We start from the raw sequence: 17,177 nt of genomic DNA, 5'->3' as shown, positions 1-17,177 counted from the left end.
TTTCTGAATGAGGACCATAGTCCTGTGTGATCAGTGTAATAAAAAGAAAGTTTCTAATAGGTACAGTATATACTAATCATCTTAGTATTTGATATGCGGTTTCATGATTAGTCACCCTTTGCCACGCCATGTTATACAGTAAGGTCTTTGTTAAATCTATCCAACCCCAATCTACCCAGTCCTTTTGCTAGATTGTTTAACTGGTTATTATTACATTGTTTATGTGGATACTGTGAAAGCTGTCTACCTGGTAAACCAATTGTTTAATTGATTCCTGAAAACTGAAATACTAAGCATACTGAAGAATTTGGTCTTAATTAACCCAGGCTGTGCTGAGAAGCTGCGTAATGCGGCAGGAAATTTTTTAAAGGGGTCCATGTCAAAATGGATTTAAAGCAAAAGGTGACAACACTGTGTGATCATTTGCATGTCATTTCCCAGAATCCCTGGCTGTAGTGGAAGCACTGTATGCAAGGTGAAAATGGTGAAATTGGTGTTGCAGTCCTGTCTGAGATGTGAATGTGCACACACGTGATATTTTCATTTACTGTCTTAATAAAGCAAACCATTTGGACTAACCTGCTGCATTATACTCATACCTACAGAAAACCCTTTGCTTTTGTCCTATTATCATTATGTTGTAATGCACCATTTAAGCCACATAATCATGTTTCAAAAACTCAACAGTATCATATTTTTAAGATGACACAGGCCATTATTCTATAAAGTGAGGTCAATGGAGCTTAGCCCTTCATAGAATAACGGCCATTGGTCAAAGCACGATCCGAGTTATTGTGGCCAAATCGGCGATACCTGACATTAAAGTCAATGGCAGATATCGCTATCTTGGCCGCAAGAGCGCGTTTCACACTTTTAAGACTTCCACTCATTGTGATATGTTTAATGAGTTACATTCTGGTAATTGTTGCCTTCTTGAAAAAGAAAATCAGTAAAGTATTTGTATTATGTATTTATTTATTACATTTGTTTTAGAAATATTAGTAAACGTAATTTGAGATTTTCCTTTTCTAAATTCCTTTACCTTTTATATGTTAGCATGTTAATAACTACTTTCTTGTTTGCTCATATGAGTGCGTGCATAAATCTGATTATTTTATGGTTGGGTTGGAGTAAACAAGATAATGAATTAACTCCCACCCTTAGAGACCTACTGATAATGAGATCTTTAAAACGTTCAACTATAAATTACAATATTTATAATGGTTTCAGTTTTTTTTTTTTTAAAGAAAGCACCAATCATTAAAATGTACCCATTTAATAGATCAATGCCATTAAATCACTTCGGTCGTGAGTGAAATTGCACATTGGACATTTAAAATTCCTTTCACACTGCATTGAATATTTGACCTTATTCTTCATTGTACATAGAATTCCATTGTTTTATCGATAAAAAAACATGGTAAAGAGTACTTCTTTCTGTGACGACTCAGGAGAATTCCTGTACCTCTCTCCCATCTCCTGTGACTCCCCCTGCCCTTCTCCCATTGCCGCAGCGCGTTCCCCGTAGGTCCCGTGTACCCACACATTCCCTGTGCCCCGGCTCTAACCCTCCCCGCTCTATTGCTCCCGCGGTCACGGCATTACCTGTTCCTGTAGCGCCACCAGACCCGTTGCCTCCTCCTGGCGTGGTGCCCGCGGCGCGGCGCTCTGCGCGCCTGGTGACGCATCCGGTGCGTGCACTCCCCCAATCCTCGGAGGGCACACGCTCTGCCACGGCACTCCCTGACTCACCTGTCTCCTCCGATATTCCGCTATACGCCATCGCGCAGTCTAACGTCGCGCCCATGTTTACCTTCGTTGAACTCCGTCCGCCCCCTGCGGTCTTCCCTTGCTCCATGCGATCCCTTGCTGGGTTGCAACCAGTGCACGAGCACTCCCACCTTACAGAGGGCGCACGCACAGGTTCCTCTTGTCCTGTTTCCCAGGTCTCCGCCTCCCAATCCCTTCAGGCCTTTCCCCTGTTCGCCCCTTCTGTCTCCTCCTCTTCTCTTCCTGTCCTATCCTTGTCTTCTCCCACTTCTCACTCTACTCCTCCCCTCTCTCCCATTGGTAACTCCTCCTTTATAATCCCTGTCTGTCCACTTCTTCCCCGCTCTGCATAGTTCCTGTTTCCCTGTGTGTACCTGACCTATGCTTTGCTCTCTCTGTGTACTCCCTGTATCCTGCTCCTGGGATTTATTGGATCTCTCTGGTTTTGACCCCTGCTCGTCCTGGACTACTCTGCTATCTGGTATCCCTGTGAACACTGCTACACCCTCTACTACGTTAACCTCTGGACTCCTGGATCTGGTACACGGACACGACTATTCTCTCGGACAATCCCCAGCGTTGCAAGTATATGCTAACAGCTCTTTCTACAGGCCCAGCAATGCTATACCACACTCTGGGCTTGCTCCCACTGCTGTGGGTGTGTGGTATCATACCGTTCCCACCTCGGAACTGGGGTCTAGCCAGATCCACGGGCATGCAGGTGTTACATTATGCAGAGCCCAACAAACGCAGACCCCCCCGAGGTGGGTACAGTATTTGAGATCACTATTCCCTTAGAGACTTTTCAACTCATCAGTGATCAGCTGTCCACTCTATCTGAGCGATTAACTAATGCCTCTCTTCCGGAGTCGCGCAGGGCTTCTACGCCACCTGTGGCTACCTACGCCAGCCCTGTCCCACGGATTCCGTCTCCAAACCGTTATGATGGGAATCCCCTTAACTGCCCGGTTTCCTCAATCAATGTGAGGTACAGTTCGAAATGTCCCCTTCTCTGTTTCCTACTGGCCGTGCCAAAATTGCTTATATCTACGCCCTGCTTACCAGAGACGCCCTTGCCTGGACCTCCCCCCTTTGGGAGCGTAGATGCAAAATAACGCAGGACTATATGTTATTCAGACGCGAATTCCAACTTGTGTTTGATACCCCTGCCCGGCGCGAGTCAGCCGCATTTGCTCTCTTTCATATTTCTCAGGGTCGTAAGTCTGCTGCCAAATACGCCATCGGGTTCCGTACCCTGGCCGCCGAAGTACAGTGGAATGATGAAGCCCTCACCACTGCATACTGGCATGGACTCTCCGATACGCTTAAAGATGATCTGGCTACTCATGCCCGACCTACGTCCCCGGAGGAACTCATCAACTTATGTGTACGCATGGATCAGCGTACGCAGGAGCGGCGACATGAGAGACAATGTTCCCATTCTTCTTCCTCTGCCTTTTCTCACAGGTCAGCCGTTACGCCCCTCTTGGCCCTGGAGGTACCAGAACCTATGCAGGTTGGCAGCCAACAACTCCAGGCAATTGAGCGAACGTGCCGGCGCCAGAACAGGCTGTGTTTCTACTGTGCTTCCTCGGAACATCGTCTCCAGAATTGTCCCTTGAAGCCGGAACGGGCACACCCTGTAAAGGTAGAGGGTCTTCTGCTGGGTACTGTCTCTCATAACCCCTCTCCTCCCAACACTCTTCCTAAGAGGTTTTTACTACCAGCCACGCTGGAGGGTCCCAAACTCACCGTAAAGTTGGAAGCATTCATCGATTCCGGATCGGGCGGTAATTTCCTGGACCAGCAGTTCGCATTGGAGAATCAAATTCCCATGGTCAGAAGGAAGAGCCCAGTTGGCCTTGAAGCCATCGACGGATGACCACTTCAACCGGCTTACATCATTTGGGAGTCTATTCCCCTCACCTTGACCCTGGCTGATGGTCACAAGGAGGTAATTGTCTTTGACGTTTTTCAATCTCCTTCTGTACAGATTCTATTAGGATTGCCTTGGATCCAACTCCACAATCCGCACATTGATTGGTCCGGTACCCTACCCATCCAGTGGCCTTCAGCCGCAGGGACTACGGCAGTGCTGCCTCCCGTGCTCGTGCTTGCTGGACTCAACTCGGTACCCACCGATCATTCGTCTCTTCCCGTCGTGTACCATGAGTACTTGAGTATTCAATAAAGTACAAGCTGAGGTCCTCCCTCCTCATCACCCGTACGATTGCCCGGTCGACCTCATCCCAGGGACTGTCCTGCCTAAGTCGAAATCTTACCCACTCTCCGTTCCGGAGACCGAGGCCATGACTGCTTATATTCAGGAAAATCTGGAAAAAGGATTCATCCGCAACTCCACCTCTCCTGTCGGGGCTGGTTTGTTTTTTGTGAAAAAGAAGGATGGATCATTGAGACCATGCATCGACTTCCGCGGTCTCAACAAGATCACGGGGAAAAAACAGTATCCGCTCCCGCTCATTTCTGAACTGTTCGATCGTCTCCAAGGAGCCTCCATCTTCTCAAAACTTGACTTAAGGGGTGCCTATACCCTCATTCGTATAAAAGAAGGAGACGAGTGGAAAACAGCATTTAACACCCGTTCGGGACACTATGAATATCTTGTTATGCCTTTTGGGCTCTGCAACGCCCCAGTCGTGTTTCAGGAATTTATGAACGACATCTTCCGTGATGTATTGGGAACTTTTGTCATTGTCTATCTAGACGATATTCTGATCTTTTCTAAAAATTTGGAGGAACATATTCAACATACCAAACTTGTGCTCTCCAGGCTTCGTGCTAACCGTCTTTACGCCAAGATGGAGAAATGTTTGTTTCACCAGGCCATAGTGAATTAAAGTGATAGAAAGGCGCTAACTCCTTAAAATATAATTATAAGACAATGAGTGCAAATAACAAGTGCAATTAACAATGTGTGCTCTATATTCGACCAAATTTAAACAATTATTACATAACCCTGCTCAAACCCTCTGGTGGAACCTGTTTCACGGGTTCCAGGAAGAAAGATATATTTCAGACAATTCAGGAGGAGCATATAAGGGAAAACAAAAAAACAAAGAGTGCAAAATTTAAGTGCAGACGTTTTGATAAAGAGATTAATGATGTGATGAAATCTTGGCTCTACTGGTGTATCTACTCACAAGATGTTTGTGGTACAAATGCGATTAGCAGATAGGGCTGCTACCCAATAGGATAAGATGGTGTGTGGGGTTCCCTCCAGGCACGTCTCGTCAATAAGGCGATGGTATATATAGAGGAGAAAAACTGCACTACATAGCGCAATCTGATATAAAAAACTTTATGTAAAAGATAAGTATATAAAATGTGCACTTACAATGTGCTAGATTAAAATACGCATTGGTCACAATAAATGTGAATTAAGTGGGTACTCCGCAGCTCTCACCGCCTCCCCTCATTGCTCCAGAGCTCCTTCGCCTGCACTTCGGGATTCCAACTCCTCTCTGTGTGTCCTCCGGTGCGTGTGACGCCCAGCCCTTGAGAGCTGTGTATGGCTTCGACAGGAGTGTGTGGATTGGGGGGTTAATAGATGTCTATATATACCCTATCCTATCCAATTATATAATTAATTCAAACAATTATCATAGCGCTATGGTCAGTGATATCATACATCATCAGAGCTACATTACAATTAGATAACCACATGATAGTACATTAACATAGTTAAATTTCATATGAAATATCATTCTTGGAGATTTAGTTTCACTATGATTATATGAAAATACCTGAATGGTATATAAGTAAAATTGTATGAGAGAAACATACTTTAAGACAGATTTACCTGAATGGGATTAATTGATTAAGGTTAGTAGAAGGGGGGTAATGCTGCAAGTATCAGTATTACAAATTTAACTTGCGGCTGTCACCAGCTAACATATATTGAGGAGAGGGTACTAGTTAATTCGCATAGACTTCTGTGAATGGGATTTACAATATATGCAGCAATTAGTTACAGCTGCAACACGTGTAAACATATAGTAAGGGCAAATACTTCAATAATTATCATATTAATTAGTATGGTTGAGAGATACTTATAAATGCTGCTGTTAGTTATAGCTGCATCATAAGTTACCTGCCCCTGTAATTCATCGGGCGAGACTTTAAATAAAAATAATTTCGTGTAAAAGATAAGTACTCTATAATCTATGTGTATATTTGTAACTATAATTAATAGTGCTAAAAATTAATAGTGCTAAAAATTAATTAATTATTAAATAGAGAATGACATCTCATTTACATCACATCACATATATACAGTATACAGTAAGTTTATACAATTTATGATTCCACATCTGACAAAGTGTGCAAAGTGCATATGGATCACAGATGCCGCTAGGCTCCATGTTACAAGATGACTACGCAATCAACTACATATTTGTAGGACTACTATAAAGAACTGAAACTAAAGTGTGAAAAGGTATACAAGGGTATTCAGGTTACATCCGATGTACATGGCGTGACATTGAAGGCTGAAACGACATAGATAAGGCAGGTAGAGCAAAAAAGAGCATCATTAGATATACATTCATATAAGGAAGGATGCCAGATCAATTTCGGCGTTTAAAACTTTTGGCGTAAGGGTTTTTAAACGGTGGATCCAGAATGCTTCCCTCCTAAGCAATTCTGATCCCCTATCACCTCGACTCCAGTGTGGCAATACATGCTCTATTGCTTTGAATTGCAAGCTTGTTGGTTCACCGGCATGGCATTCTAAGAAATGTTTTGGTATGCTATGATTCTGAAGCTTTCTATTTATTCCGCTCAGATGCTCTATTATCCTTGTCCGCCCAGGCCTGGTAGTTTTTCCTACGTACTGTAACCTGCAGGAGCATTCCAGAAGATAAACTACATGGTCCGTCCTGCAGGTCATAAAACTTTCTATGTTAAAACATTCGCCTGTTATATTTGAGAAGAAGCGGGTTTGTTCAGATGTGCATTTCTTGCACCCGAAAAATCCTTTCATGTTAAGCCAACTATTATCCATACATTTTTTATTTCTCATTGCGCTTGGCGCAAGTTTATTTTTTAAGTTTTTAGCTTTTTAAAAAATGATGTTAGGTCTATCTGGTATAACTGGGCCCAAAATGGGATCGTTTTTCAGGATGTCCCAATGCCTAAAGAGGATCTTTCTAATGTCACCTGCCTCCTTATTGTATCCAGTGAGCAAGGCAAATTCAAAATCTCTATTCTCTCTACTCCTTCTTTTTTTCATTTTTAACAAGTCATTTCTGTTCATATTCTCAACTTTTTCCCGTGCATTTCTTATCAGTTCTTTATCATAGTTCTTCTCCAGAAATTTATTCTAAACCCTTTCTGACTGTGTGTCGAATTGGTCCACATCTGTACAGTTTCTTTTAATGCGGATCAGTTGGCTAACTGGCACATTATCCATCCATCTTGGTAGATGGCAGCTGTCTCTCCTAATAAAATTATTTTTGTCTGTGTCCTTAAAGTGAGTCCTTGTCTTTAGCACATGGTTGTCAACATAAATATTCAAATCTAAATAATTTACTGCAGAATGGCTCCATTCGTTTGTGAAGGTAAGGTTATAAGTGTTGGTGTTCATATTATCCAAAAATGTGACTAAATTTTCTTCTCCACCACTAATCGGTATCTCAGAAAGTTGACAGTAAAAAGGTATTTTTTGGGTAGACATATTGAACCCAAATTGAATATTGAAGTGCCCCATATCGTTGAAAAGGAGAGAAAATGTATCCATTCAGGGCTTAAGCCAAAATCAACCTTTTTCCCCCACTTTGCTTCTGGAAATCATTTTGAGGTTTTCTTCCAAATGATTACTAAAGACTTTGAAGATATGGCACAAAAAAAGATAATACTCAGAACCAAAAAAGAAAAACTGAAAATCTGACAAAAATTGAAAAAGAAGGCCTAAAACAACTAATGGAAGAGGAAAATTTGATCATTAAACAGGCGGACAAGGGAGGAGGTGTAGTCCTCATGGATATGAGAAGGAGGCACTAAGATTACTGGGAGATAGTAATACGTACAAAAAATTACCTTCTAATTCCATTAAGTAATATACAGAGGAACTTAAAAAACTTTTGGATGGGGGAAGGGAGACCGGCGTACTAGAAGAGAAAGAGTACAAATTCCTCTATCAGGATAAAGCTAGGATGCCGGTCTTCTACTTCCTCCCTAAGGTCCATAAAAGTGTGGTCAATCCCCCAGGCCAACCAATAGTCTCGGGGATTGACTCACTAACAGCTAACCTTTCTATGTATATTGATACCTTTTTGCAAAAATACGTAATTCAACAAAAATCTTATCTGAGAGATACATTAGACCTGTTAAATTTGTTAAAAGATGTGATATGGGAAGATCATTACATCCTGGCAACATGTGATGTTGCATCACTATATACAGTGATACAGCACACACAGGGATGTGCAGCAACAAAATGATTTTTACAGGAGGACGAGACTTTACTTTCACCACAAATTGATTTTATTATTGATAGTATTAATTTTATTCTACATCACAATTATTTTTGGTTTGGGGACACCTTTTATCTGCAACAGTGTGGGACGGCAATGGGGACGAGATTCACGCCAAGCTATGCCAATCTGTTTGTAGCAGATTGGGAGAAAGATAACATCTGGAGTGACAGTGAGCTTGGCGCAGACCTCATCCTCTATCGCCGTTACATTGATGATATGTTTATTATTTGGAGGGGTGGAGAAGAAAATTTAGTCACATTTTTGGATAATATGAACACCAACACTTATAACCTTACCTTCACAAACGAATGGAGCCATTCTGCAGTAAATTATTTAGATTTGAATATTTATGTTGACAACCATGTGCTAAAGACAAGGACACAGGCACAAATAATTTTATTAGGAGAGACAGCTGCCATCTACCAAGATGGATGGATAATGTGCCAGTTAGCCAACTGATCCGCATTAAAAGAAACTGTACAGATGTGGACCAATGCGACACACAGTCAGAAAGGGTTCAGAATAAATTTCTGGAGAAGAACTATGATAAAGAACTGATAAGAAATGCACGGGAAAAAGTTGAGAATAGGAACAGAAATGACTTGTTAAAAATGAAAAAAAGAAGGAGTAGAGAGAATAGAGATTTTGAATTTGCCTTTCTCACTGGATACAATAGGGAGGCAGGTGACATTAGAAAGATCCTCTTTAGGCATTGGGACATCCTGAAAAATGATCCCATTTTGGGCCCAGTTATACCAGATAGACCTAACATCATTTTTAAAAATGCTCCAGGAGTGGAGACATCTTCTGGAAGGTTCCAAGGAACCAATCGTCATCCTCACCGACCACAAAAACTTGTTATATATTGAGGGGGCTCGCCGCCTGGGCTCCCGCCAGGCTCGCTGGTCACTTTTCTTCTTCCGCTTTAACTACACCATATCCTACATTCCGGGGACCAAGAATGTTAAAGCGGATGCTCTCTCCCGTCAGTTTGCCTCTGAGACTGAAGCTAAAGAAATTCCGGAACCTATTCTTCTGGCCAAGTGCATAATCGCTGCCAACAACTTTGACATACTAGATGAGATTCACAAGGCAGAAGCACACATTCCCAGCAGGTTCAGGGTACCAGAAGGACGTCTCTACGCGGCTCCACATATCCGCCATAAAATCCTCCTTTGGGGTCATTCCTCTAGAGCAGTTGGGCATCCAGGCCTCAAGAGAACCGCAGACCTCATTAAACAGAATTTTTGGTGGCCTAAGATGAATCAAGACATTTTCGAATTCACGTCCACCTGTCCTGTATGTGCCCCGAGTAAAACCCTCCATCATAAACCTTCGGGACTGCTTCTACCTCTTCCCATCCCTGAACAACCCTGGAAACACATCTTGAAGGATTTTATTGTTGAGCTGCCTATTTCCAGGGGGATGAACACTATCTTAGTCGTGGTTGATAGATTTTCGAAACAGGCCCACTTTGTTCCCCTCAAGGGTCTTCCCAACTCTGCCACCTTAGCGAACGTCTTCTCGAAAGAGATCTTCAGGTTGCATGGCGTTCCCACATCTATCGTCTCTGACCGTAGGTCGCAGTTCATTTCCAAATTCTGGCGGGCCTTTTCTCAAAGATTGGGTATCTCTCTTTTATTCTCATCAGGATACCATCCACAAACCAATGGCCAAACGGAAAGGATGAACCAAACCCTTGAACAGTATCTTAGATGCTTCATTTCCGACTCACAGGATAACTGGGTGGACCTCCTACCATGGGCCGAATTTGCCTTTAATTCCTTGAGGAACGAGTCTACTCAGGAGTCTCCATTTTTCATCAACTGCGGCTTTCACCCCAGTAGTCTTCCTCTCTCCCCTTCTCCTTCAGGTGTTCCTGCAGCCGACTCCCATATCACCAACTTACAAGAATCTTGGAAAAAGATTATCAAATCCTTACAGTCTGCGGTTGCCAAACAAAAAACCAAGGCTGATCGCCACCGCCAGAAGGGTCCTTCTTTTAAACCAGGAGATCTGGTCTGGCTGTCGTCCAAAAATATTAGGCGCAAGACTCCTTCACCCAAACTGTCCCCTAGATTCTTGGGGCCATTTAAAATCCTAGAGAAGGTTAACCTAGTAGCCTATCGTCTGGAGCTTCCGCCCTCTATGAAAATTCTGTCTGTATTTCATGTTTCCCTCCTTAAGGAATTCGTGCCCAGTCCTCATTTTCCGGTTCCCTCTCACAGACCCAAGCCAGTGTCCACCCTGGGCCAACAAGAGTATGAAATACAGTCTCTCATCGACTCGCGGTTGTCCAAAAGGGGACTTCAATTTGTGGTACATTAAAAAGGTTACGGTCCTCAGGAACGGTCCTGGGTACCTGCAGACCATGTCCACGCCCCATCCCTGCTTTCCCAGTTCCACAAGAAATTTCCCCTTAAACCATGGTTGGATCACTCGGAGATTGATCCTCAAGGGGGGGTTACTGTGACGACTCAGGAGATTCACTGTACCTCTCTCCCATCTCCTGTGACTCCCCCTGCCCTTCTCCCATTGCCGCAGCGCGTTCCCCATAGGTCCCGTGTACCCACACGTTCCCTGTGCCCCGGCTCTAACCCTCCCCGCTCCCTTGCTCCCGCGGTCACGGCATTACCTGTTCCTGTAGCGCCACCTGACCCGTTGCCTCCTCCTGGCGTGGTGCCCGCGGCGCGGCGCTCTGCGCGCCTGGGGACGCGTCCGGTGCGTGCACTCCATCAATCCTCGGAAGGCACGCGCACACGCTCCGCCACGGCACTCCCTGACTCACCTGTCTCCTCCGATATGCCGCTGTACGCCATCGCGCAGTCTAACGTCGCACGCATGTTCCCCTTCGTTGAACTCCGTCCGCCCCCTGCGGTCTTCCCTTGCTCCATGTGATCCCTTGCTGGGTTGCAACCAGTGCACGAGCACTCCCACCTTACAGAGGGCGCTCGCACAGGTTCCTCTTGTCCTGTTTCCCAGGTCTCTGCCTCCCAATCCCTTCAGGCCTTTCCCCTGTCCGCCTCTTCTGTCTCCTCCTCTTCTCTTCCTGTCCTATCCTTGTCTTCTCCCACTTCTCACTCTACTCCTCCCCTCTCTCCCGTTGGTAACTCCTCCTTTATAATCCCTGTCTGTCCACTTCTTCCCCGCTCTGCATAGTTCCTGTTTCCCTGTGTGTACCTGGCCTATGCTTTTCTCTCTCTGTGTACTCCCTGTATCCTGCTCCTGGGATTTATTGGATCTCTCTGGTTTTGACCCCTACTCGTCCTGGACTTCTCTGCTATCTGGTATCCCTGTGAACACTGCTACGCCCTCTATGTTAACCTCTACACTCCTGGATCTGGCACACGGACATGACTATTCTCTCGGACAATCCCCAGCATTGCAAGTATATGCTAACAGCTCTTTCTACAGGCCCAGCAACGCTATACCATACTCCGGGCTTGCTCCCACTGCTGTGGGTGTGTGGTATCATACCATTCCCACCTTGGTACTGGGGTCTAGCCAGGTCTGCAGGTGTGACACTTTCACATTAGACATACATCCTGCAGTATTTTAGTATATAACGAATGTAAACCTATTAACTGATTCATTTTGGTACTTGGAATCGGTCAACTATCTACAGTACACTGTATAGTACATAGTAAGGTGAGGGGTATGTAAGTGTTAATGTAAAGGTGTGAAAAACATAATGTTGGGATATTTATTTTACTCTAGTGAAAAGCTTTGATAGTTTTCCACATGCAAGACATGCTTCTGTATAAACTGTGTCTTTAATACATTTGTCCTGATTGTGATGTTCTTCTTCTCACGTCTTCATATTACAGTATTAGCTTTGGGGCTTATCTCCAAGAATTTGTTAGACAGTGGGAAGTAGATGAGTAAACAGGGAACGAGGGCAGAGACTGGAGGAAAGCAGTGTGCACGTGCTAGATTACCATTCCATGTTTTATTGTGCTTCCTTCTGATCAAACAAAGTAGAATAGTGTTGACTGTTCTTTTAATAATTACTTCACATACAACCTCAACATACAGTATCTCGCATGTAAAAGTATACATGGATATGCCATGGATATGCCAAAATAAGATAAACGTAGGAAGGATGTTGATCCAGGGATTAATTGTCAAATGATTAGCTGGAGTTTGCCTTCCTCTGGATAAATATAACTGAGTATACTGTAGAATTGGTATAGAATTGAACAACAGTCAAATTATATGGATACATGCAGGAGGATAGGAACTAATTTTAGGCATGGGTGCTGTACAAACAATATCAGTAACACACATTATTGTATTACCAAAATTTACAAATGAAACCCTGTACTGTACTTCTAGCCCCTATGGCAATATGTCTTTTGTTTTACCTCACATCTATGTTTGCCAAAGTTTAACAAGAAGAGCAACAATTACATTTTACAATATACTGTAGTATGTTGAAATGACATGTTATAATCTTACCTATATATGTATTTGCTTTTTTTCCTTATAGGGTATCAAATTTACTAGTTGAACATAGTCCTCTTGGTATTGGTGCCTACAGATCCGTAAATGAATGGCTTGATGCCATTAAAATGGGAAGGTATACTGAGATTTTTATGGAGAATGGATATAATTCAATGGACGCAGTGACCCAAATGACCTTGGAGTAAGTAAAACCTAAAATATGATACTGTCTGGGATGTGTAAACATGATAATCCAAGCATTGATTTATAGGCAAAAATACAAATTATACTGTACTTAGAAAGTAAACATTCTAAATATCTCATTGCTAGTGAGATCTAATACCGTATATTGAGACTTGTTTCAGTGTATTCAAATACAAGTACAGTAAGGACATGGATTATCTAATGCAAAAAGAAAGTACTAAAAATATATGACTGATGATCACCTTTTTTCTGAATAGCAATAAAGACCATCTGTGGGCATTTAGCATATCATACTTGACATGTTAGTCCACTTTTTTTTTTATCTTCACTCTTCTATAACGTCACAGGTTTATGGCATAAAAACTGAAACTGCCCACTTTCAAATGTACTATACAATATCAGAGTATTGAGTTTTTAAATGGTAACAGTGGTGTTATTTTTTAAAATAAACTGTTACTTCCTGTACCAAATGCCATACAGAGACGCTTAGATTTATTTCGAGCCTCATTTCATTGGATCATATCAGTTTACAAGAGAGTTGTAAGCACGGGGTGTATAAGAAAGTGCATATTTTTTGTCAGTACTCTACTTTTACACAGGTTATTATCATGGTGTATAGGGCAATGATCTGAAGATTATTGGTTCCATTGTAAATATGAAGAGAAAATACTATGTAACATTATACATCACTTACATTTTTACTGGGGGATCTTATAACAATTGAACAAGCAACCACCCTAAATGTAGTTAAAATCCTAAACATGTTGTGTGTTCATTCTGTAGCTGGGATTATAGAAGACTTGCTATCAGTTTTTTGAATTAGAAAACTCTAGCGATTCGCTCATAAATCATAGTATTTTCTAGGGCTGTGTTCATGGAGGTTCAAACTTAGGAAAGCAGATTGAAGGAGGAGGGGTGGATGGTGATTTTTTTTAAATTGGCAAGAACCACGCTGAGAAACACTTGGCATTTTATAGGCAGTGAGCCAGCGAAAACTGATCGGCGAGGCAGACAAAAAGTCTCAACTCACAAGTATGGATTATCTGCTGTATAAATATAACACATTTTGAATTATCATATAGATCTAAGTTAGAGTATACAGCAGCACACCAGACAGCAGAAAGTCCATGTGGGCGAAACCTATCCCACCACATAATAGGCCCAAGCTTTAGCTAGCAAGTCTCCCAGCTGCAAATAGACGCGAAATCAGCACCAGATTGATAAAAATAAGACAGCTGTAAACCAGATTTTTCCAGTCTTTTGCTGTGTTTTTACATTAATTTTGTGCCCATTAACAACCCTGTTTACTTTTTTTTTTCCAAACAGGATAAAACGGAATAATTAAGATACATCCACAACATTTGTATGCAGTCTTGTTCTTGACACTTGAATAACTGCCTATTGCGCTCCTTGTGTTTTCTCCTTTCAGAGATTTGAGGAGGTTTGGAGTGACTTTGGCTGGTCACCAGAAGAAGATAATGAACAGCATCCAAGAAATGAGGGCCCAGCTATTGAACGGAATGGTGCCGTTGTAATTGGGCTATTCCCCAACCAAGCAAACCTGCACTTTGTTACCTGCCCAGAGATTTATAGATACAGATACAAATGAAATGGAAAAGGGAAGTACAGTGCTGTAGAAAACTGCAAAATGCACAATGAACATACAACAGATAACTCCAAATCAGTATTTGACACAGAGTTCAATTTTTTTTAAATTACATTTTGTTTGTGTCATTTTTCATGAGTAATTGTAACATGCATGGAACCTGGAGCTGGATATAGAATGAGTGAGGTTAGCCAGTTCTTTGGCTTCTGTGACAAAGGACTTCCCAGGATGCATTGTACATGAATTGTATATAGAATCTTGATAGTGCTTTTATTGTAGCAGCACGTTAAATACTTCCAAGGACTTATTTGAATGGATCATTTACAACAAAGTTTTTTAGCCATCTACGGCCTAGGAAAAAGCTGCAGTTTACTGACGTCTACTAAGTCTCAATTGTCTAAAAGAAAAAGTGTATTGAAGAGCAATATGTTTAGATTTTCTTGATAGTTATCTTGTTTTTGTAAATGAAAAAGAAATGCTGTTACACAGTATTACGGTATAGAAACTAATGTATAAACATGTTGCTTGATCAATTGCAAATACAATATATTTATTTTTTGTGTTCTGGAATTCCTATTAGTTGGCTCTCCTGTGAGATTAATACATTATATAATGAACATGTATATACTGTACAGTTTGCTACACACCCAGGTACAGTTTTGTGCTGACACTATGCCTGTATTTTTGTTGTTGTTTTGTTCTAATGACATATGAAGAAGTCCAAGCTGTTTTGAACACACAAAGTAAAAGGAGAATATTGAAAACAAGGTCCCTTCCTTTCTCCTTCCAGTTTAACATTTGCTTTTTGAGACAACAAAACTGCTTTACATACTACTTGTTGTGGCCCAAGCACACCCATATATCAAGCAAAGGAACCTTCTTACTAGCTGAAGTGTTTATTTGGGGCAACAACATACAAATAAAAAGGGGGAAAATACTGAGGGAACACTGGGACATGAGAGTAATGGAGAGGAAGCTGGAGCTATGTGGGGAAGTGGGCTAAATGAAAGATACAGTATATGGATAGGTGAAAATAAGTAACTTTACCAGAATAGGAGAGATGACTGCTCAAGATGGCTCTGGTACTAAAAAGGAAGCATGCTGGTCTGGGCCGATGGGAAATTAACTGGGACAATACCACTTGGCAAGGGGAGGGGGAGCAGTACATCCTGGTAAAAGGCAGGGAGGTTGCCAAGGCAAATAGCTGAAGCCAAGAAACCCACATGGGATCACAACATTGTTGCAACAGCTAGGCTGAGGAGTGCTGGTAGACTGAAGACAGAGAAAAACAGATTCCTGTTCCAGGACACTACTTTTTACCGTAGATTATTTTAACATCAAATATGAGTGAATCAGAGGTTAAATGATACAACATGACTTAAGGTATTTGTATTTAATTAATGAAGGATTTTATTTGTGATGCAGCCACGAACATATGCAAACCAGAATCAGGCAACACTTAAATGTTATATGGCATAATTTATATCCACCAGTACATAATCTTATATTTCAATTTGGGACGGGTATACGATAATGCCAGTAGTTTACAGGATCCATAAATACAGCATGGATGTAATTGGCACTCACATGAACTAAAGCAGAATATACATTTTATTAGTGATCATTTATGTCCTAGCACAGACCTTTGTCTGTACATGTCTGGTGTAATAACGTATGTATTAATAGAGATGTTGCGTGTGCCCAAACATTCAATACTGTGGCACATACTGTAAGTTTCCTATGATCCAGGTGGAACTGTTAATATTTGGTAAGAGAAATGTGGAGTTTCAAAAGCTCCTTAAAAAACAAAATCTGTGTATCATTCTTATTGCTCCAAATAAGAATCATATACAAATAACAGACTTTTCTCCCTAACCAATACAAGTAGAATGCTAAACTGCCTACATCAGACACACTTTATCCATATGACGGTCTGCATTATAAGTGAATCTACCGTACATTAGTCTCAGTCATAATGGAATAGGAGTTTGTAAATGTGCTTGATTTGTGTGTGTTTTGTTTTAAATAACAATTTTGCACTTTAACTTTCACTTTTACAAAGGTCGTGAGTGCTTCTGGATAATTGGAGCTACTTCGGTGCTGAAAGGAGCGACAACAGTTCTAAGCATTGAATGATGCCCTGTCATGTGCAATCAAATGCAGCTTGTGGCCTCTGACTGTAAATTAGGAAAAAGTAGATCTTGGTTGGGCATCATGGCTCTGTTTAATGGAGACTCTCCTTGTATTCCGCAACAAATAAATCTTCCAGATTTCTCTGACTTGGCCCAGTGTATTATAGACTTGTAAGGAATACATTCAGTGGACTGGGTATGATGCTCCAAAAAGGAGAATGTATTCTAAAGTATTATTATTCTCTTTATGAGCTTAGGAAGGAGAGCCACTGTATAGTTTCTTTTTCAAATGATGACATCACAAACCTCCCACTACATAAGCAAATGGAACCACAAAGTAAAATAGGACACTTTACACGCAAAAGTGCTTTTCTAGAAAGTTTACCGAAAATGTTCTCACGCTTTCAGTTTACTTGCTGTGTACTGCACATATTCTTATTAGCTGTTCTCCTTTGTGTAACAAATGTGGATCCAGAGAACATCCATATTTAGGTCTAAGGCTTTTTCTCATCATGTTCATGTGTT

At 41.8% G+C, this 17,177-nt stretch overlaps 1 protein-coding gene across 2 annotated transcripts in view; it reads left to right on the top strand.

Annotated features, from left to right (window-relative positions):
* Nucleotides 1-16,799, top strand: part of EPHA5 (EPH receptor A5) — a 378,771-nt gene extending 361,972 nt beyond the window's left edge. For both annotated transcript variants that reach the window (XM_075607532.1, XM_075607522.1), the window contains 2 exons: nt 12,757-12,912; nt 14,344-16,799. In XM_075607532.1, coding sequence (XP_075463647.1) covers nt 12,757-12,912; nt 14,344-14,449 — 262 coding nt within the window. In that variant the 3' untranslated portion in view covers nt 14,450-16,799. The remainder of the gene's footprint in view (nt 1-12,756; nt 12,913-14,343) is intronic.
* Nucleotides 16,800-17,177: the final 378 nt, after the last annotated feature.

This window comes from Ascaphus truei, chromosome 1, assembly GCF_040206685.1.
Source record: "Ascaphus truei isolate aAscTru1 chromosome 1, aAscTru1.hap1, whole genome shotgun sequence".
Classification (NCBI taxonomy): domain Eukaryota; kingdom Metazoa; phylum Chordata; class Amphibia; order Anura; family Ascaphidae; genus Ascaphus; species Ascaphus truei.
Note: the sequence above shows the minus strand (reverse complement) of the source record. Positions and strands in the feature narration are given on the sequence as shown.